The 23,812-nt window shown below is 47.1% G+C and overlaps 1 protein-coding gene across 3 annotated transcripts in view; it reads right to left on the bottom strand.

Annotated features, from left to right (window-relative positions):
• The window catches only part of znf385a (zinc finger protein 385A), a 103,915-nt gene that overhangs the window by 45,560 nt on the left and 34,543 nt on the right, over positions 1 to 23,812 (bottom strand). The window contains exon 2 of one of the 3 annotated variants that reach the window (XM_031804044.1): positions 6,328 to 6,497. In XM_031804044.1, coding sequence (XP_031659904.1) covers positions 6,328 to 6,497 — 170 coding nt within the window. Of the gene's footprint in view, positions 1 to 1,654; positions 2,077 to 6,327; positions 6,498 to 23,812 lie in introns of those variants that run through there. The other 2 variants (XM_031804045.1, XM_031804046.1) reach the window with 2 other exon arrangements.

Raw genomic sequence — 23,812 nt, 5'->3', positions numbered from 1 at the left:
TTGTAACCAGGCAACCCAAAGTAGGAAAAACAGAGAGGAACAGAGAAAGGGAGTGACGGTGACAGTACAGACAGACAACATCTGTAGAGGAGAGAGAGAGAGAGAGAGAGAGGGTGTAAGAGAGAGAGGGTGTGGGAGAGAGAGAGAGAGAGAGAGAGAGAGAGAGAGAGGGTGTAAGAGAGTGAGAGAGAGTGTGGGAGAGAGAGAGGGAGTGTGTGAGAGTGAAAGAGTCAAAGAGTCAAAGAGTGAAAGAGAGAGGAGGAAGAAGAAATTAAAAGAGACAGACAGACAGAGAGAATGAGAGAGTGAAAGAGAATGAAAGAGAAAGGAGGAAGAAGAAAGGAAAAGAGACAGACAGACAGACAGAGAAGGAGAGAGAGAAGTGAAAGAGAGAGGAGGAAGAAGAAAGGAAAAGAGAGGAGAGGAGGGCCAGAGGCTCAGCGCCGGACATCCTGACATCGCACATTCTTATCTCCTCTGGCCCTCCTCTCCCTCTTTCTCCCTCTGTCCTGCACTCTTCCAATTTCCCCACTCATCTCTCCAAGGGTCTTCTGGTGCTGTTGTCCACATGTGAACACATGGACAGCGGAAGGGGGGGATGGATCCTGGCCAGTAACGCTGGACTATGATGATAGAGTGGTCCTGGACCTCCAGGAAGTTACTGCAGAGCTACACCATGCAGCCTGCTTGGTCATTGCTCACTGGTCAATGCTCTATAACATAGTGGTATAAAAAGGACAGAAACCTCCACTCACACCCGACACTGATCCTGTCTTACATCCTCATAAAGTCAGTTTAATGAGAAGCTGAACGGAACAGTAATGTTGGGTTGAGTCACTGAATTCCTGCAGGGTACAGGTCAGTATTCACTTCACTTTTGTACTAACAGTACTATAACCGACAAGGGTTTTCTCAGTCACTGCTCCACTGGTCTCTGATCTCCTGTAAAAACGTTTTTCGAGAAAGAGAGCGTGTCTTCTCTGGCAGCGCTACAGTGGCAGGCAAGTGTCTATGCAACCCGGGCACCTTCATAGCAGGTGAAAACACACACACACACACACGAGCACACACACTGTAGAATAGCATCACTCCCACAGCACACGTCAACGGTTCAACACACCAACACTCTTCTCTTTTCCTAAACAGTGTTTTAACACAAACCAGACTCACAACAGTGTCTGTGAGACAGACCAATACCGGCATACCACACATCTCTAAAACAAAACAACTGCACGCCTCAAAAAGTAACAGCCAAGGAGTCAACTTTCTTCTCTCCGTTTCTCCTTTGACTTTTCTCTCATCACACTCTCTCTCTCTCTCTCTCTCTCTCTCTCTCTCTCTCTCTCTCTCTCCCCGAAGCGTGTCTATCATTGCCCTGAGAGATGAAATGTTTCTGCTGTGGCGCTCAACTCAAATTCCTGCGGTCCAACCATACACTGTTCTATTTCACGCTGTGGGACTTGGCTGGCGACAGGAGCAACAACTCTACCAAGCCAGATGAAGCGTCCTTTGGACACCAACGCGTGCGTGCGCCACAGTATCTCCTTTCGACTCCTGCCCAGTTTTTAAAGAGTACCTCAACATGAAATCACTCCCCTCTGTCCCATATATCCCTGTATTCAACACTACTGCTGGTTTCTGGTCCTGTACTCACCCTCGTCTCCTGCTCTGAGTCGGCTGGATCTTTAAGCTGCATGCTTCCACCGGTGTGTATCTCTCTGTGTGTTTGTGTCCCTGTCTCTGCGTGGTGTGTAAGAGTGAGGTAGTGGGAGTGCGTGTCTCTGTCTCTCTACTCATTCAGCCACCTCCTACACTATGCTAGACTGGTAGAACCTCAGCAGTGAACGTAGCTAATGGTACACTCCATATATTCCTGTCACGATTCCTTATTTGTTCTCCTTTCCCGTGTCTCTATATAGCTGTAGTAGTTCTGGCCATGAGGGATTCTGTTGTTTCTCTACTGATACGTCACCTAGCTAGCAAGTGTCTGCCTTATCAACGCAGATTTCTCTCCAGCTGCTTTCTCTCTCTCCCAGTGCTGTAGTCGTTCTCTCTCTCTCTCTCTCTCTCTCTCTCTCTCTCTCTCTCTCTCTCTCTCTCTCTCTCTCACACCCTCTCTCTCTCACACCCTCTCTCTCCCACACCCTCTCTCTCCCCCTCTCTCTCTCTCTCTCACACCCTCTCTCTCTCTCCCACACTATCTCTCCTTCTCTCCCACACCATCTCTCTCCCACACCCTCTCTCTCTCTCTCTTCCACACTCTCTCTCTCCTTCTCTCCCACACCCTCTCTCTCCCACACACTCTCTCTCTCCCACACCCTCTCTCTCTCTCTCCCACACCCTCTCTCTCTCTCTCCCACACTCTCTCTCCTTCACTCCCACACCCTCTCTCCCCTTTCTCCCACACCCTCTCTCTCCTTCTCTCCCACACCCTCTCTCTCCCACACTCACTCTCTCCCACACCCTCTCTCTCTCTCTCTCTCTCACACACCATCTTTCCGCCCTCTCTCTCTCTCTCTCTCTCTCTCACACACCATCTCTCTCTCCCTCTCTCCGCCCTCTCTCTCTCTCTCTCTCTCTCTCTCACACACACACACTCACATGCATACTCCCACAATCTGTCCAGATGCAGTCAGTGTAGTGTGTCATGCTCCCCTCTTCTCTTCCTCCTCCTCCTCCTCCCCACTCCCTCCCTCCCTCCCCCCTCCTCTGTTCTTGCCAACTACCAATGGTTGTCATCCCCAGCCAGTAGAACTTTTGCCCTCCCCATCACCCCTTCCCTTTTCATTCCCTCACCCCCCCCCCCTTCCCTCACCCCATACTGCACTACTCACCACCAACTGTTCAAAACACATGACGATGTTATGTGGAACCACTTTCAGAGAAAACCTCATTACACACATCAGAAATCTAGGCTTCGTCCCAAATGGCACCCTATTCCCTCCAGGGTGCACTACTTTATTGCACCAGGGTGCCGTTTGGGAAGCGTCCCTAGTCCCAAATGGAACAACTCCACCACAGTATCGTCACATGGAGAGCATTAGGTTACATTTACATAAATGCTAAATCATAGTCTGAGCCTATTGAACTGTTTCAGGGTCCTTGGAGGGATACTCATCAGAACGTCTCTAAAAGGGGGGCAGGATTATGTTTAGCGTGTGAGACGAGGCGGCCGACGGACTAGACACACAGCGAGAGAGGGGACCTGAGGCCACAGTATTAGAGAAAGTTGTTCGAAGGGAGACATGGAGGGAAGAAAGCAGGGAGGGACAGAGGGAGGGGGGAGGGATAGAAAGGAGGGAGAAGGAGAGAGGGAGGTGCAGGTGGGGCCCGCAGCGAGTGAGAATCGACAAGTCTGCGCATGGCTCGCATGACTAGGCGGCTTCATTGGAAATCCCTGACTCTGCCGCCTGCGCGAGGCACCTACCTCAGTCTGCCTCGGCCCGACCCTTAAGCCTGTCGTACCACCAGTAGCAGCTGCTGCTGATAAATGATCACGGTCTCAGGGCACGTTGGGCCAGATTGACACACACATGCAGGTAGAGAACAAATGACATTATAGAGAGACGTTGACGCTACAGAGCTACAAGAGAAGGCAGTCAGGTAGAAGATTTAATAACAGAGACTATGAATAAGCACTTTTCCAATGAGCTTTTAGCTAGATTGACATCCTGCTTAAGTCACCGGTACAAAGAGCCGTAAAACACATGCAGTGTACCTGCTAGCACGTTGGTAGTAAACCACTTATGAGCTACTGCACCGTTAGCGAGAAGCCTCGGGTTAGTTGTCTCGCATCCTTTTCAATGTAACATTTAAAACCTATTTGGAACTACATGAGTTAACTTGAAAGACCGACTACAATGCAGAGTACTGGCTGTGTCTCCTCGGAGGGGGTCAACGACAGTGCAGGAGACGATCCCAAACACACCATTCATCTCTTCTCTTTGATTGTGCGAGAGAAGAAAAAAAAGTGTGAAAATGTACGACGTCACTAGTGTAAGTACAGTAGCTCTGGATAAGAGCGTCTGATAAATCACTCAAATGTAAATGGTTTTACACCTCTCTCTCTCTCTCTCTCTCTCTCTCTCTCTCTCTCTCTCTCTCTCTCTCTCTCTCTCTCTCTCTCTCTCTCTCTCTCTCTCTCTCTCTCTCTCTCCAAAAAAGGCAAAAATCCATAAACGCCTGCTGTGACGACAACCACGCAGACAGAAGTAGTACATTAGTGAAAAGTACTGCTCCTGAAAGCACGGGTCTCACTCTCATTGATCCGACATGTACTGTCGGTCTGTAGTGGCTATATATCTATGTACAGCCCAAGACTGCCATCCCCTGCACAACTACTATATGTACTTGACAGAAGTGACAACACGTGCACTGCCATAGACACACTGTCTATGTCCCGATCCGTTCTAGAACTTGTAGTCAATGTTCCAGACTCCCCTCCCAACGGTTCCAGATAAAATACCTGTTTATAACCTGCGTGAGCGAATCCTCGTTCATGTCATTTTCTGTTACACCCCCCCCCCCCCCCCCATTGTTTTGTAGTGCACACAGTGCAGCAATCGCTAAAACGTCATTAGTAAGGTCAGGTTGTCCTCTCCAACACCCCCATCTACTGGTCAGCAGCAGTACACGTCTGTAGGCTGTTACAATTCACAAGATCCCACTGGACCAAATATAGATCGTTGCTGTGGTAAATCGGAGCACTTGGAATGGCAATTCAGAAAGGGTTTTTCACACTCCTGAGCAGCATCGAGCCAAGCGGTACATAACAGGTCTTTGAGATGTAGGCTAAAATATCCAAGACAGCACAGTATGGTTCGGGTCTGCAGCGCGATACTGTTGGAATGACCCAGAACACCTACAGTAGGAGAGAGAGTCTGGGTTTAGTTTAGTTTCAGAGAAACACATCAGATCTGTCGAGATCTGAAACAGAACACGGGGACGTCTGTAACTTGGTCAATCTACGACCGGTCAGTCCTGTTCTCATTTCAACACAGTGAGTGTCCGTGCAGCTCTGTGGAAACTACGGGGCCTGTTAAAGCCAATGGGTAGTCAAATAAAATGGAGGTTAAAGGTCTCTGTTGGTTCTATGTCTGGATGACCTGCACTGAGGCCAAGTCACATGCCACACCTCCAATTGGCAACAAGCCTCGTACGATATGTTGCCATGCTATGTCCCGGGCCAGCTGGAGAGACAAGGATACAGATTGAGATGGCAAACAAATAGAGAAAAAGTCAGCCGGTGTGGGAATGACCTTATTACCCAACATAAAGACCTGGGCCCATAGTCTATTCACAAAGAGTCTCAGAGTAGGAGTGCTGATTCAGGATCAGTTTAGCCTTTCAGATCATAATTATTCCCGATTTTATGGAGATGGGGGACCAGGAACAATATTCACAAAGCGTCTCAGAGTGGGAGTGCTGATTCAGGATCAGGTCCCCCCTGTCTGATCTAAAAGGCCAAACATGATCTTAGATCAGCACTCATACGAGATGCTCTTTGAATGATGTTCCTAGTCCAGTCCAGGAGAACAATCCTAGTCTGTTCTGTTCATTCTATTCTGCTGACCAACAGAACCACACTGTGCTTTTAATAATGCATTTCCAAATCGGCCATCTTGAGAACGCAATGCACAGCTCTTTTCAACAATATGCTGAGTGTGGTGATATGCTAAATATCCTCCTAATCAAAATGATTGGCCATAACTCATAGCCTAGGGCAGACCTGGGTTCAAATAGTATTTGACATCTTTATAATAGATCAGCTGCATTTCATTGAGCTTGTCTGGCTCAAAGGACAAGACTGCAAGCCCCACCCATGTTGAATTCCAGGCAAACGCTCAAAGTCTCCGAAAGATTTCAAGTAGTAATTGAACCCAAATGGACCTGAGGACACAGAGAGTCCCTATAGAAATGAGAGAAGGACATCCACAGGGCACATTGGAGAACACACATTAAACAACCATCTCAGACAGGTTTGATACATTGTGTGTTTTGAAGTGTAAGTAGAGCACTGTGAAGTGTGTTCTGAAGTATGCAGCATTGTAAAAACGACCTTGAAGCGACTCTTCAATCCAATTCATTTGAAAGGTAGTTAACAGAGAGGTTTCCTGACCTTAACTGAGCTGGTATTTCATCTTGTGACCTGGAGTCAGTACCTACAGAATAGTGCAAACATGTGTGTGTGTGTGTGTGTGTGTGTGTGTGTGTGTGTGTGTGTGTGTGTGTGTGTGTGTGTGTGTGTGTGTGTGTGTGTGTGTGTGTGTGTGTGTGTGTGTGTGTGTGTGTGTGTGTGTCAGGGTGTGTGTGTGTGCATGTACTCACGGTTTTGTATATACTACTCACGGTGTTGAAGTTGTGAAACAGGCCCATGCTGTGTTGTGGTGGAGCTGTGTCCATGGGGAACTGCAGGAAGGGCTTCATATCCAGGTGTGGCTGGATCATAGTGGGGGTCCGCAGGAACGCAGGCATCGCCCCCGCACGGTTTATACCTCCTGCAGATTGAGAGAGAGAAGATGGAGGGAGGGACACAGTCAAAATGCTTGACATATACTGAGGTTCTTCGGCTGTCCCCATAGGAGAAACCCTTGGAGAACTATTTTTGATTCGGCGTAGAACCCTTTTGGGGACAGCCAAAGTACCCTTTCTGAAACCCTTTTTTCTAAGAGTGTAGGCTCTTCTTGTACTCTCTCCGAAACATGGTGAGGGCCTGCATCAACTCCAGCAACAATAATAGTGGGCTACAAATGATAATTTACTCACTTTCATAGAATGATTTTTAGACATTATTGTCCTCTAACACCTTTCTAGTGGAAAAGGTAGAGATAAAACCAGAACCGACACAGCTTGTGAGGACACAAGTCCTCTTTAACAGGCTGCCAGTGTCGGGCAGTGGTTATGAAACATGTCTTCTGTCTACGTCATCGTCCCTATCTCTCTCTGCACCCCCCCCCCCTCTCTCTCTCTCTCTCTGCCCCCCCCCTCTCTCTCTCTCTCTCTCTCTCGCTCTCCTCCTTATCCCCTTCCTCTTCTGTAACCTCTGTCAAGGATGACACTGAGGGGGCTCCGCACCGAGCAGCAAACCTCAGAAAGTCAGCTTGCAAAAAATAAGCTTCTTAATATCCGCAACTGGATTTCTGTGGCTTTCAAATTCCCCCAAGACTTAAAGCTCTCCCAGCCGTCTCTTCCTTTTTTTTGCTCCATCTCCCTCCGTGTTTGTCTAGCTATCTCTCTCTCGCTATCTCTCTCTTTCTTTTTCACCATCTCTCTCTTTCTCTCTCATTCTCTTTCTGTCTCTCTCTCTCTCTCTCGCTCTCTCTCTGTAGCTGCCTGATACTATTTTTCTCTTCCTCCTACCCACCTAAATACTTTCTTAATTTCCTGGAGGGCTTTCACCCCGCACATCTCAAAAAGTTTGTTGCGTTCGTATTTCTAATCATTTCAGCTGCATTGAAAGAGCAGCCCAAAGTGGCCTCTGTCTGTTGAAGGGAATGGGATGTGATGGGATGTTAAGCCCAGGCTTCTCAGCAGCAGCTGTCTCCCAGTTAAAGAACATGGTGAGAGAGAGAGGGGGGAGAGAGACAGAGAGAGAGAGGAGAGAGAGAGAGGAGAGAGAGAGCGGGGAGAGGAGAGAGAGTGTTAAAGTGAAAGTGAGTTGGGGCTCATTTGAAAGGGACATTGAGAGACTTTGTGAATGTGCTGTCTCAGCCAAAGCCCAGCTGCTGCTTGCCTCTGCTCTCTACTCCCTGTCCACCCCAACGCTCAGTGCATCTGTGAACCCCAGGGCTGAGCTGAGCTGAACTGAGCTGCTGAGGCCTGCATCATTAAGTCCCATTAGACATGCATGGTTTTCCTCTAACACACAAACACATATGCACCCCGAAAACACAGCTATAAGAACACACAGACAAACTTCAAATCACTCAAGCACTTGCATTCAGACACAGAATTCCCTCCATGAGTACTGGTGTTAAAAAGACAACCAGTCTCTTGCTGGTGGTAGGCCAACTGCTGGTGCTTCCATAATCATTCCCTTCACCAAGTTTCTCAGTGAGCACAACTACAGAGCATGACTAGCTTGCCATACTGATGCATGGCCTGCACCAATGAGTGTGTGTTAGGGTTTGAATATTTTCCCGCTATTTTACAAATGATCCATCCAGAGAATAAATCCATTTTCTCCCAGGTAAATCATCATTTCCCGGCCCAAAACGGAACTGTCATTCTAAAGCATTATAAAGCACAATATAGGCCTACGTCTGGATTTGATTGGAGCTTTGATGAAAAACTCAAGCCTGATGCTACCTGAGACTGTATTGTGTTATTGTAACGGCCGTCGTCGGTGGAAGAAGGTGAGGACCAAGGTGTAGCGTGGTAAGTGTTCATGATCATTTAATATAATCAAAACTGAACACTAAACAAAATAACAACTAGGAAGAACGAACAAACGAAACAGTCTTGTCTAGTGATGACACACAAAACAGAAATTAACCACCCACAAAACACAATAGAAACCAGGCTCCCTAAATATGGTTCTCAATCAGGGACAATGATTGAAAGCTGCCTCTGAGTGAGAACCATACATACCAGGCCAAACACAGAAATAGCAAATCATAGAAAACTAACCCAACCCACCCAACTCACACCCTGACCATACTAAAACAAAAGACAAAACAAAGGAACTAAGGTCAGAACATGACAATTATACTGTATGAAATGGGCCGGAATTACGCACATCGTTCAAACCATGATAAAGCAGAGAGATAACATGTAATTCTGGTGCAGCACATGCAGCCTACAAAGTTACAAGTATAGGCTGATTTCCCCTAATGTTATTAGCCTACCTCCTCTTTCTCTCTCTTATTGTTTCTTCATTTCTTCCCCACTTTCAACAGTTAAATGAAATACGTTTTGTTGTCCTTATCTTCCTCATTCCTTATCTTCCCTAATTAGATGAAGGCTTTCACTTCTCTTCACGGAGATTGAATGGTTATGGATCTGAATAAATAACTGCTGAAGCCTACCGCGTTCGCTCTTCTTTCAAACTACCCGTAAGGTAAATGCTGTGTTTAACATTCAGCAAAAAAAAAGAGCTTGCACCCGTCTCAGAATAGTGTATCGGTATAAGAACATTCAAGCTCTGGTGGACATTCCTGCAGTCAGCATGCCAATTGACACACTCCCTCGAAACTTGAGATATCTGTGGCATTGTGTTGTGTGACAAAACTGTACATGGCCTTTTACTGTCCCCAGCAATAGGGCTATATAGTAGAACAATCTCGAGCAGGATTATCTATTTTGGATGCAATTTGAAGGGAGTTGATGGAGAGAGATCCTGTGAGAATGCTCGCAGGTGCACTGATTTAAAGCAACGATATTCAAGTGACAGGCTGTTTTAAAACTCTGCAGCTACAATGTAAACAAAATCATCTTTGCAATAAAAAAAATAAGGTGACCCCCGAAAGCCAGATGGAGATGGGTAAATGAGACGCGCATTCAGCCTTTACATTATGTTTGCATAGGCTATGCTGCAGCAAATGCAGGCACACCTGTCACAAGAAAGAAAGTTGCCACGGTTAGGGGAAGATCATAAAAAAGGAAAATAAATCAAATATATATATTTGCCAAAATGCATTGGGAACAGGAAGTAAAGTGTTCCAGAGGGACAGAGGGAGTAGGGAAGTTGCCCTTAGAGCAAAGAGAGAGGGAAAGAGAGACCCCAGCCAGTGTGTGTAAATCAGTGTCTGCGCTTCCTGCCCCCAGTGTATAATTACCCCATTAAATTAAAGCTTCCTTTGGGGGCTAGCACACATTGTAAATCACACTGCCGTGGTGTGTGTGTGTGTGTGTGTGTGTGTGTGTGTGTGTGTGTGTGTGTGTGTGTGTGTGTGTGTGTGTGTGTGTGTGTGTGTGTGTGTGTGTGTGTGTGTGTGTGTGTGTGTGTGTGTGTGTGCGTGTGCGTGTGTATGTGCGTGGGTGGACGTGTTTACTATTCCCTACAAGAATAGTAAACAAACTAACATTTTGTTATTCCCCACAAGGTCTAATGATATTTCTAGGGGGTTTAGGGTTAAGGTTGATTTAGTGTTATGATTAGAATTAGGTTTAGGGCTAGGAGTTCATGTTAGTTTTAGGGTTAGGGTTAGGAGTTAGGTTTAGGGTTATGGTTAAGGTTAGGTTTTGGGGTTAAGGCTAGGGTTAGGGAAAATAGGATTTTGAATGGCTATAAGTTGTGTGCCCCCTAATGCTGAGCGATTAATCGAAATGTCGTTGTTTTTTGAAACAAATTGACCAACGTCGGTTCAATTATTTGAATTCCATTTTGTTTCGTCACACAAACAATCATAGGAAGGCCTAGAATGATGCAACCTTTTGGTGAGACGTGACGAGACGTGTTGTTTGATTATAACCCCATCTTCAACAATGTCCCTTTAGAAGAACAAAGAACAACAGCCCAATATATCTTAACAGCCAGAACAAGCACCTCATCACATACAATGAACTTCATTCTACTCAAAGGTACAACAACTGAGCAGCACCCAAGTCACCCAGAGCCATCAAACACACACAGCCAAGGAAGTCTTATGAGGTGGGCAAGAACCTCTTTTTTTACTCAGCGGGCATACATACTCACTGATCCCGTCAGTGGCCCTTGGAACCTGATCTGTGTGCGTGTGCGTGTGTGTGAGTGAATGAGTGACCGGCGGGCGGGGGGGAAGGCTGGAACATTTGGATGTCGTTAAATCCTGCAACTCTTCAGGAATCCATGCCACGCTCTGAGGCTTTAATCAGTCCTCTTAAACAGGCCACAACGTTGCCACGCAGCCAATGTAGTGTAGTGTTACAGCTAGCTAGTAACACTACACTACATGGCCTGGGGTGGGACACACACACACACACACACACACATTAGCAGTCTTAAACAGGCTGCAACACATAGGTCGCAACACACAAACACACACCGACACACACAGCAATATGAGTGTGACAGAGAGAGCATAAAGAAGAAAGACTGGCATTACCAGGAGAGCGGTTCTGCAGGTGGATTTGGGAGAGAAGATGAAGAGAAGTTTAGAGGAAGAGGTGGTGTCGTTGGTGGTGGTGTATTATTGACAGGGCGGAGGGGGAGAGGGGTGAGGGGGCTGATTGAAAATAGGGAGAAGGGCAACGAGGGAAGAGAAACAGATTCAAACATTTAAAATGATCTGCCAGTAAGTCTGTTTGTGACCGATAAGTCTTATCTACCCCAACTGCGCTCCCGGGCCTCCGTCTCCCGGGCCTCCGTCTCCCGGGCCTCCGTCTCCCGGGTAAATCTCCCACAATCCTCTTTCTCAGCGACGGGTTGCTGTGGCAGAACGCATACCGTTGCCTACGGTTATGGTACATGTATGTGAGTGTGTGTGTGTTTTGGTTTAGTCTGCCGGAGGAAAATGACCACAGATTGGAGCATGAGGCTTAGCTGAGACACAGGTTGATACTCAACGAGGGAAATGTAACAAAGAAATTTGATTTGAAGTGGTCTGCAAAAATAAAGGTTTAGGTATGTGTGTGTGTGTGTTGTGTATCTGTGTACGTACGCATGCGAGTGTGCGTGAAGCAGGATTTCCACCACTCCCTGTGGAGACTCATCGCTATAGAAGTGAAGAAAGTAGCTTATTTCGTTTATCCTGGGAAAAGCTCATAATGACTTAAGTTACTTCACCGCATGTGGGAATCAATAAACAGTTAAGGAGAGGGAACTGAATCGGCCTTTTCCTTATGTGCTTAAAGCCGGTATGAAGTCACGTGACTTGTCGGACCTAGGGATAAGAATGTATTTTTTTAGCCTTGAAATGATCCAACATATTGTCAATGTCCTGAAACGTACCTCTGTCTCCACACAGTCGTCACACGCTATAGGAACAGGAACACTGCTTATGGCCATTCAGTGCAGTGAAGGGAGGGAGAGAGAGAGAAGGAGGAGGAGGAGGAAGGGGAAGAGGTTGACACTGAACTGCCCGTACCGGCACAGATTATACTGGGGCCGTTGGCAGAGGTTGTCCAATAGACCCGAAAGGAAGGGTTACCTGCCCTTCAGATGAGCCAGATAGCTTAAAGTATGCTTGAAGAAATATTATCTGTGAAAATGCTGACAACCACAGTACTGAGTGAAGCTAAGTCTTCTAATGGCGTTTTTAAGTGTGCGGTTATGATGATGGTGTGTGTGTTTGTGGTTGTGATGATGCTCTGTCCTAGATGTATATTCCAGTATATTCCTGCCCTATAGATTATCCTACTGACTGCTACTGTACCTCTCTCCTCTATAATGTATACCTAAAACACAGGGTAGGGCTTTCACAGGACATATGGCTGACGTGGCCAAGTCCTCCCGACGCGCACAGTAAGTCCACGAGACAGAATCAGCTACAGTACCTTACTGCAGTGAGTGACTGGGGTTCAAGCAGTCTGTTTTAGAGGTAAATACGGTGTCTGAAGTTCATTCTTACTTTCTACCCGAGCTAGAGCATCACTCGGAGCAGATGATGCCTCTCAATAACCTGCTGGTCAGAAACTCTTCTGAAACCAATTGAATCACTTCCGGCGAACCAAAGCGTTTACCACCATTGTCACATCATGTACAAACGTAATTTATTGCGTCTGAGTAGCTTTCAGCAGTGTGTAGATGCAAGCCTTGTCTTTAAGACCCTGCACGGTCTTGCCCCTCCACCCCATGCCGGGTATATCATGCTCAAGGATAGCAACTCCAGGATAACAAGGGCAGTAATTAGAGGTTGATTGCGTTGTCCCTTTTCGACACAGTAAAATCGGCCAATCGGGCCTTCTCTGCTAGAGCTACGATATACTGGAATGCAACGCCCATGGACTTGAGAAGCTGCACTGATTGTTGTGCGTTTAACGTTGAATTGAAAACATGGCTAAAATCTATCTAAATCTGTACACATGAGTTGTCTGTGGTTCCTCATATGTAAAAGACGACAGTTGACGATAGTGTTGTTGTCGTCGTTAAGAATGATATGTTATTGGATGTAATGTGTTGGTATTTTGTATTGTTTTAGTGAGTATGTGTATTGTGGCTGTGTAATTGTCCTTAGTTGCCATGGGACCACTGGTGCAAATTATATTTTAGGCTAATCCCGGCACATTTACATGGATGATGCATTATTGTAATATTGATGTTGATTAATGTGTTTTGTCCTCTATAAATAAATCTAAAATAAAATACAAATATGACGATGTAGCTGCTCTCTCTCTCTCTCTCTCTCTCTCTCTCTCTCTCTCCATCCCTCTAGCCTATCCCGCAGAGACCAGATTCTGTACACAGCTGTGACCAAAGCTGCAGTCAGAAATTGCCAATTCATTTAGCCAATGGAGGCTGGCTTAGTGTCTGATAACCACAGGGACAGGGCCTGGTCCAGTACGTACAAAGGATGCGTCCCAAATGCAAATGACACCCTATCCCATATAGAGTGCTCTACTTTTGACCAGAGCCCTATGGGTCTGGGTTAAAAGTAGCGCACTAAATAGGGAAAAGGATGCCATTTAGGATGCAGAGATCGACTCTGGCCTAGAGCCACTTGGTATTCTCCTTTCGTCTGGAGGCTTGACAGGGACAGCAGAGGTGCAGAGAGGCAGGGCAGAGGGGCAGGGAGGGATGCAGGGAGGGCACGGGGCACAGTCACCCCCTTCACCTGAACACAACAGTCAACATAACTATCACAGGGGGCAAAATATACAATATCACACAGGTACAGGTGCACACCAAGCAGGGGCGGGAGTACTTGAGTACTCGATTCAAGGTTTGTATTAGTTTGTAATAATCTAAAACAATTACTCAAAATGTAACTTTTTAACATTTATTCACACTTTAAGATTGGCCCATGTCAAATGCAGTGCAATTATGTTAAGTTTCATTTTCAGTCGTGTGTTAATCAGCACAACCAGCAATTTTTTTGCATTCAGCCCTATTTCGCTAGCCTGGGTTCCAGTCTCTTTAGCGAACATTTCACTCCTTGCCACCGCATGAAAACATTGGGCGCATGCAAATTTGCCGCAATATAGAATGACAATTATAAGAACAACTTAATAAGAGAGGAGGGATACATAACACAACTGAAATTAGCGTTTTCTGTGTCATTATTTCTCTCTCTCATTACGGAGTCCTCCCTAGCCACTTTGAATGACAAGATCTTGCATTGACACTGCCTTCTCACCAGGGAATGACTGCAGCAGGTTGTAATGTAATGCTTGTTGTTGCTCTTAAACGTCCAAACTGTGCCAAATTTGCACGCACCCCATGTTCCATAATGTTGCCATGGAAAATATGAATGTTGTTTTCAGCTACCAATCAGCAACTGGTACAGTGGCTTGCGAAAGTATTCAGCCCACTTGGCATTTTCCTATTAAAATATATTTTATTTGATTTATTTGATTTACACAACATGCCTACCACTTTGAAGATGCAAAATATTTTTTTAAGGGCGCTGTACTGCAGTGCCAGCTATGCCACCAGAGACACTGGCTCTGTCGTAACCGGCCGCGACCGGGAAGTCCGTGGGGCGACGCACAATTGGCCTAGCGTCGTCCGGGTTAGGGAGGGCTTGGCCGGTAGGGATAACCAGCGACTCCTGTGGCGGGCCGGGCGCAGTGAGCGCTAACAAAGGTTGCCAGGTGCACGGTGTTTCCTCCAACACATTGGTGCGGCTGGCTTCCGGGTTGGATGCACGCTGTGTTAAGAAGCAATGCAGCTTGGTTGGGTTGTGTATCGGAGGACGCATGACTTTCAACCTTCGTCTCTCCCGACCCTCTACTAAACAATTGGATACCACAAAATTGGGGAGAAAAAGGGGTAAAATTCAACAAAAAAAACTAATATATATTTTTTTTTTACTTCACCCCCCCCCCCCCCGCACAGAAGTCAATACTTTGTAAAGCCACCTTTTGCAGCTATTACAGCTGCAAGTCTCTTGGGGTATGGCTCTATAAGCTTGGCACATCTAGCCACTGGGATACTTGCCCATTCTTCAAAGCAAAACTGCTCCAGCTCCTTCAAGTTGGATGGGTTCCGTTGGTGTACAGCAATCTTTAAGTCATACCACAGATTCTCAATTGGATTGAGGTCTGGGCTTTGACTAGGCCATTCCAAGACATTTAAATATTTCCCCTTAAACCACTCGAGTATTGCTTTAGCAGTATGCTTAGGGTCATTGTCCTGCTGGAAGGTGAAACTCCGTCCCAGTCTCAAATCTCTTGTATTTAGCGCCATCCATCATTCCTCTAATTCTGACCAGTGTCCCAGTCCCTGCTGAGGAAAAACATCCCCACAGCATGATGCTGCCACCACCATGCTTCACTGTGGAGATGGTGTTCTCGGGTGATGAGAGGTGTTGAGTTTGCGCCAGACATATCGTTTTCTTTGATGGCCAAAAAGCTCCATTTTAGTCCCATCTAACCAGAGTACCTTCTTCCATATGCTTGGGAAGTCTCCCACATGCCTTTTGGTGAACACCAAACGTGTTTGCTTACTTTTTTCTTTAAGCAATGGCTTTTTTCTGGACACTATTCCGTAAAGCCCAACTCTGTGGAGTGTATGGCATAAAGTGGTCCTATGGACAGATACTCCAATCTCCGTGGTGGAGCTTTGCAGCTCCTTCAGGGTTATCTTTGGTCTCTTTGTTGCCTCTCTGATTAATGTCCCCCTTGCCTGTTCCGTGAGTTTCGTTGGACGGCCCTCTCTTGGCAGGTTTGCTGTGGTGCCATATTCTTTCCATTCTTTAATAATGGATTTAATGGTGCTCTGTGGGATGTTCAAAGTTTATGCAATTTTTTTATAACCCAACCCTGATCTGTACTTCTCCACAACTTTGTCCCTGACCTGTTTGGAAAGCTCCAAAACTTGGTCTTGATAGTGCCGCTTGCTTGGTGGTGCCCCTTGCTTTCTGGTGTTGCAGACTCTGGGGCCTTTCAAAACAGGTGTATATCTACTGAGATATTGTGACAGATCATGTGACACTTAGATTGCACACAGGTGGACTTTATTTAACTAATTATGGGACTTCTGAAGGTAATTGGTTGCAACAGATCTCATTTAGGGGCTTCATAGTAAAGGGGGTGAATACATTTGCACACCACTTTTACGTTTTACATTTTTAGGATTTTTTTAAAACATGTATTCTTTTTATTTCACTTCACCAATTTTGACTATCTTGTGTTTGTCCATTACATGAAATCCAAATAAAAATCTATTTAAATTACAGGTTGTAATGCAGCAAAAATAGGAAAAATGACATGGGGGGTGAATACTTTTGCAAGGCACTGTAAATCCAGCTGCATATTGAATGTAGAGATTCCCTAAAGAACCGTCTCTTTGGCAAATACAAGGAGTGGCAAGAAGTGGAATGTTATTTAAAGGGACTGGTACTCAGGCTACCGTTTCGCACCAACATGCTCCAGTACTAACCTATTTCGAAATGATTTCCACGATAGCGCTCGAACGCAGACGTTCTTTCAAATGCCCATCCCCTAGCATACACACATACAATTCAGTGAGTTCAGACACACTCTGAGACACTCAAGTACAAATATGTACTCTAAGCCTCCAGCTTAATGCTCACCTTAAAAAGATTGGGTCATGTGCAAGTGGCAGTCTTGTGAAAGGGCAACATTCCTCCCTGAGTCTACATTTTGTCCTGACAGAGCTTCTCACCTTTAGTCCCCTGACCATTAAAGGGGTAGTGCGACATTAAACATGCTAGCGGTCCCTATAGACTTTCAGACATTGCGCTAATGCTAATAGCAATGGCTCCAGGAACGTCCTTCACACTGCACACAGAGACATAAAAATAGTATCCATGAGTTCCTGTGACTCTGAGTAAGTACAAAAAAGGGCTTAATTGCCACATTTTTGCGCTACCCCGCTACCCCGTTGTCAACTTTTATTTGTCACGCGCGCCGAATACAACAACAAAAATATGTGGCAACTAAAAACTTTTTTTTTTAAATAGCACGGTTGGTTTAAGAGGCCATAAAACTGCAGCCATCCCCTCCGGCGCCATCTTTGGTCCCCTGTAATGACGACTACACTGTTATTTCCAGACAACCAGCCGCCCTGGCTACAAGCTCAACTAAACGCTTCAACGTGCACACCTCATTAGCATTAAGAAGAGTCTGCCCAGTGGCTCATCATTTACCTGGATCTCTCACCTCACCAGCTTTGTCTACATCCACGGCTGACTCTAAGTACAGTGTGTTAGTCATGCTCTCTCTAGACGGCTGCCTCGGGCCCATACGACTAAGTTATACAGCAACGCAAAACCGAAGCACCTCGATGCTAAGTCAACCACCCAGTGAGCACAAAGACGTCGTTTCAATGTTTTCCTCTCAACCAAAAATAAGTCCTTTGACGTCTTTTTCCGTCTTTTGCTCGTAGGGTTATTATGACTAATGACTTAACAGCAAAGCACCCAGATGCTAAAAGGAACAGAGACGTTTTTTATTTCAGTGTTAATGCAACGAAGATGGGCTTTTTCAGAGGAATCGCTGTTGTACACACTAATCCTTTATACCCTTTTCACGCTAGCTTGCTAAATCGTACCGTTTCTTTTCACATGGTCCTTTCCAGCAACTATGGTGAATGCGTGGCCAGGTCAGCACGGAAGTCTATACTGTTGGCTCAGTAGAATGAATGGGAGTTAGTGAGTGAACTCAATCCACCGAGGGTCAACCAAGATTCAAACCCAATAGACAGGACACAACCCTGCAGTGGCCACAACTGACCACTAGGATGTCCCCATATAGTGCACTATATAGGGAATAGGTGTCATTTGGGACATAGCTTTGCACTTCAAGGGATTGTTTTTCGTACACATGCGCACATTTATTCAATTACGTAACATAGGTGCTAGAACTTTCTTTTCCTTTTTTTAAATCAGGGTACGATAACTGTAATCTACACATCCTGTCTTCTGTTTTGAAAGGTGTATAAAATAGAGGGATTAGACTCTCTTTGATGTGGTGCCTGAAACCGCCGGGCGGCAGTCATGCTATGAATGATTATGCAGGAAGGAGCGCCAACAGCTGCCTCTTAGACATAGCTGTGTGTTGCACAGCTGATCATCTGAATCTGTGATAGAGCTCTGGATTGCTCAGCCACTCGAGGCTGCACACCGGCTGCCCACCCGCTACCTCCGAGCTGGGTATCAGTCCGACTCTAATCGCAATGCACACACAGCGAACCATGAACACACACACTGGGGCAAGTGCACGAAACCATAGAGATGCATGACGGGCCAACTGAGGGGCTTCATGCTGGATTAGTGTGCGTGCCTGCGTGCGTGTGTGTGTGTGTGTGTGAGAACACTTCACCTGGAATGATATGGTGTCCGTAACCTAAGAATTTACTAGCACAACAATTTCAATCATTTTAGTACAGACTTGCAAAGCATTTGGTTGAACTGGGGTTGGCGTTAAAACGTTCCTCGCTGCCCTATGGAAATAAATGATATGTCTGTGTGGATTAGCATTCAACTCTATGTCACGTGAGCAGTGTGAAAGTGACATCCGAACCCAAGTCTACACCGACACAAACTCTTGATTCTGACGCTGTCCTAATATGGGCACCGTATATTGCTGTAATTTGTTCATCAGGAAAGGCTATTCTTACTTCATGAGGTTGTACTGAATTCAATTGATTAAAGCACATCGAGTGCTCATTTCTGCTCAGAGGACTACAGACAGTGAGTGAGTACACATGCCCCTGTCCTGTCACCCCTCTCACCCAGCGATACTTGATCTCTCCCTGGGTGTAACTGGATCATGGAAGAAGGCCCCAACCCCAACATCAGCTCTGGTCCCTCAGCAGACCATAACATACTCACTGTTACACCAATATGGACACACACCCTACACACAGACTATTTTCAACCGGGGGACCTTAAGAGCGGCAAAATGAGGGTAGTGTGTGTGTGTGTGGGTGTGTGTGTGTGTGTGTGTGTGTGTGTGTGTGTGTGTGTGTGTGTGTGTGTGTGTGTGTGTGTGTGTGTGTGTGTGTGTGTGTGTGTGTGTGTGTGTGTGTGTGTGTGTGTGTAAGGTGGTATAATAAGCTCGGCAGGGCTATGCCTAAAATCCTCCAAAAAGGACCTACAGTACTAAACCTTGATCTGATAAGCAGGTGAATCAAGGCTATGAGACTTAATTACCAGCTGTACCTCTGGGAAAGATAGTCAGCACTAATGGAATGGAGGGAGGGAGGGAGGGAGGGAGGGAGGGAGGGAGGGAGGGAGGGAGGGAGGGAGGGAGGGAGGGAGGGAGGGAGGGAGGAGGGAGGGAGGGAGGGGAGGGCAAAGGTGAACTGGTTCTTCTGTAACATATAAGGAGGGGTACAGACAGGGTTGACTGGGGTCTTCTGTAACATATAAGGAGGGGTACAGACAGGGTTGACTGGGTCTTCTGTAACATATAAGGAGGAGTACAGACAGAGTTGACTGGATCTTCTGTAACATATAAGGAGGGTTAGAGACTGGGTTGACTGGGTCTTCTGTAACGTATAAGGGGGAGTACAGACAGGGTTGACTGGGTCTTCTGTAACGTATAAGGAGGAGTACAGACAGAGTTGACTGGGTCTTCTGTAACGTATAAGGGGGAGTACAGACAGGGTTGACTGGGTCTTCTGTAACGTATAAGGGGGAGTACAGACAGGGTTGACTGGGTCTTCTGTAACATATAAGGAGGAGTACAGACAGGGTTGACTGGGTCTTCTGTAACATATAAGGAGGGGTACAGACAGGGTTGACTGGGTCTTCTGTAACATATAAGGGGGAGTACAGACAGAGTTGACTGGGTCTTCTGTAACGTATAAGGAGGAGTACAGACAGAGTTGACTGGGTCTTCTGTAACGTATAAGGGGGAGTACAGACAGGGTTGACTGGGTCTTCTGTAACGTATAAGGGGGAGTACAGACAGGGTTGACTGGGTCTTCTGTAACATATAAGGAGGAGTACAGACAGGGTTGACTGGGTCTTCTGTAACATATAAGGAGGGGTACAGACAGGGTTGACTGGGTCTTCTGTAACGTATAAGGGGGAGTACAGACAGGGTTGACTGGGTCTTCTGTAACATATAAGGAGGAGTACAGACAGGGTTGACTGGGTCTTCTGTAACGTATAAGGAGGAGTACAGACAGGGTTGACTGGGTCTTCTGTAACGTATAAGGAGGAGTACAGACAGAGTAGACTGGGTCTTCTGTAACATATAAGGAGGAGTACAGACAGGGTTGACTGGGTCTTCTGTAACGTATAAGGAGGAGTACAGACAGGGTTGACTGGGTCTTCTGTAACGTATAAGGGGGAGTACAGACAGGGTTGACTGGGTCTTCTGTAACGTATAAGGGGGAGTACAGACAGGGTTGACTGGGTCTTCTGTAACGTATAAGGAGGAGTACAGACAGGGTTGACTGGGTCTTCTGTAACATATAAGGAGGAGTACAGACAGAGTAGACTGGGTCTTCTGTAACATATAAGGAGGAGTACAGACAGAGTAGACTGGGTCTTCTGTAACATATAAGGAGGAGTACAGACAGAGTAGACTGGGTCTTCTGTAACATATAAGGAGGAGTACAGACAGGGTTGACTGGGTCTTCTGTAACATATAAGGAGGAGTACAGACAGAGTAGACTGGGTCTTCTGTAACGTATAAGGAGGAGTACAGATAGAGAGAGGGGGGACAATGGTTCCCCTGTCAGATACAGTTGAAGTACAGAGGGAGAGCTGGACGTCTGGATCGTCTAAAGAAGGGTCCAAGGAGGAGGAGACGTACAGAGAAGATGAATGAAGGGATGAAGAGGTCAAATGTTAAAAAGTAGCGTGGAGGTTCCACGAGCCACAGTAACCCCTCACCCCTACCTAACCCTACCCATCCTCCCTCACCCGCCTCACTCTGCCCGCCTGGCCCAAGGCCTGCATGTGCACGTGTTCCAGGCACAGAAGCAGACGCACACGCTAATCCTTAGATAAATCTGCTCTTAGCTGCCATGTACACACACACACACACACACACGGTCAGACGGGGACGTGTGCATGCGCACACACACATACGCACACACTCCAAAGGCTCAGGTAGGCTCTCACCGGGGCTGATGGTAACACCAGAGATTATTTTGATACAGTTGCTGGGCCTTGTGGAGCATAACACCACTGACTTTCCCCATCTGTGTGTTATATCCATGAAGGTGGCTCTGCCAGGGAAGCAGTATTATTAATGTGACTAGTGAATGGTGTACTGCTTGCTTCAGATCCGTTATAAAGCCGTTAGTCGTTATGATGGTGCTGGATGAGGACAGAAGGCTTGGGTTACGACTTGTAGCATCCACCTCATTCAGGAAACCATTCAGAGCTAAATCTGTTTCAGGTGGCATCAGTAGTCACACATCCCAGTGTCGGTGTTGAGTACTCATGTTCATACTATAAGTGCATACAGCGCATCAAAGGTTATAAATACTGTAGCCTACAGTGATCGAGTAAGTGGGTGAATGAGTTAATGAGTGTGTGTGTGTGTGTGTGTGTGTGTGTGTGTGTGTGTGTGTGTGTGTGTGTGTGTGTGTGTGTGTGTGTGTGTGTGTGTGTGTGTGTGTGTGTGTGTGTGTTTGTGTGTGTGTTTAGACAGAGGATGTGTGTGGTGACGAAGAGTGTTTGTGCTGTTTTGAGGTCAATAATGACAGAAAAATGGCAGCCAACTCTAATCGGAAGGGACAAGCCGGCAGTAACACACACACACACACACACACACACTCATTTCACCAGGCCAAAAACACACGCAGGTATTAGATTCAGCTCTCTTTACTTTCTATTCTTCCTCCCTCCGACCCACTTTCCTTCCCCGGCCCTCTTTCTCTCCTTCCTCAGGTTTCTATCTTTCTTCACAGTTTTTCTAATAAATTATCCCTATTTGGCTGAAGGCCAGCTTTGCATGTAAGACAACCCCACTCTCGTACCAGCGAATATCAGTCTGAATGTTACTCTGTGAATGTTACTGGCTGTGGGGCCTGTCTGTACTGCCTGTCTGAGGTCTGACTCAGAGATACATAGATGGTTCTAGAAGGGCAAGCAGTCGGTTGAGTTGTGGCTGTGAGAAGGTGTCCACCGCAGAGCCAGTAGATTAGACTAGTGTTGCTGGATAGTGGAACACACACAGCATGGAGCAGTACGGACAAAGAGACAGACAGACAGACAGACAGACCTACAAGCTCCGTACTACATCCTCTACAGAGGAATAGACATGGAAGGAAGGAGACAACATTTAGAGTCCAGAACAGTGGACTACTGGGTCTGTCAGCCAACCGGCCTATAATAGGAGAGGGAGGGAGGCAGGGAGAGAGGCAGGGAGAGAGGCAGGGAGGGAGGCAGGGAGGGAGGCAGGGAGGGAGGCAGGGAGGGAGGCAGGGAGAGAGGCAGGGAGGGAGGCAGGGAGGGAGGCAGGGAGAGAGGCAGGGAGAGAGGCAGGGAGGGAGGCAGGGAGAGAGGCAGGGAGGGAGGCAGGGAGAGAGGCAGGGAGGGAGGCAGGGAGGGAGGCAGGGAGAGAGGCAGGGAGGGAGGCAGGGAAGGAGGCAGGGAGAGAGGCAGGGAGGGAGGCAGGGAAGGAGGCAGGGAGAGAGGCAGGGAGGGAGGCAGGGAAGGAGGCAGGGAGAGAGGCAGGGAGGGAGGCAGGGAAGGAGGCAGGGAGAGAGGCAGGGAGGGAGGCAGGGAGAGAGAGAGAGAGACAATGGAGACCTGACATTCCTACTTTGAGCAAAACACTGTAACAACCTCCTCCCCCTGTTCCTTTCTTCCACCTGTCCTCTCCTCTCCTCTGCTGTCTTCTGTTCTTTAGCCTGTTCCCACCCGATACCTACAGTACCCCCCACCCCTCTTCACATCTCCCTCCCTCCCTCCCTTGTTCAACGTGGTAGACACACACCCAGGTACAACAATAGCCATTTTATTTCCATGCATCTTCTCACAGCCTCACACACACACACATGCGCGTGGGTGCGCACACACACACATACACACACGCCGCCCACCCAAAAACAATAGGCATCCTTTTCTTCCCATGCTACCATCTCACAGCTCTCTGCCCTCAGGTATGGAATTCTATCCCTCACCACAGACAGCTGGATTAACCCAAATACACAGTGAGGAGAATGGACCGAGAGAAACAGCAACACCAGATTCCCTCACAGATTACCACAGCAGAGAGAAGGAGGGGCGAGGGGCAACCATTGTTTGAATAACAACTGCACAACACTAACGGTCCAGGGAATAACATGACAGCAATAATGGCTCCATTCCCCAGCACCAGAAGCTCTGGTTACAAGAGAACCCCAGTCCATAAGAGCACAAGGGAGGTTCCATGCGGACTAGTAGAACGGTAGTGATGGGGACGGCGTGCTAGTAGAACGGTAGGGATGGAGACGGCGTGCTAGTAGAACGGTAGGGATGGAGACGGCGTGCTAGTAGAACGGTAGGGATGGGGACGGCGTGCTAGTAGAACGGTAGGGATGGGGACGGTGTACTAGTAGAACGGTAGGGACGGGGACGGCGTGCTCCTGGCAGCCATCACCATATAGCTCCTGTGTTGCACAGCAATGTATGAACAGAACACAGTATATGAATATTAAGTAGGTTGCCAAACAACAACAGGAAGTCACAGTCCTACAGGACACTGTTCTAGGGACATTATATTAACTCCCCCCCGCCCAATCTCTGGCCCAGGGCCACTTTACTGTCACTTGTCATTGCTGTGATCACAGATGACCCTGTTGTTTAAAACACTGTCCATC

The sequence above is a fragment of the Oncorhynchus kisutch genome, linkage group LG24 (genome assembly GCF_002021735.2).
Source record: "Oncorhynchus kisutch isolate 150728-3 linkage group LG24, Okis_V2, whole genome shotgun sequence".
NCBI lineage: Eukaryota > Metazoa > Chordata > Actinopteri > Salmoniformes > Salmonidae > Oncorhynchus > Oncorhynchus kisutch.
This window is presented reverse-complemented; position numbering and strand designations above follow the sequence as displayed.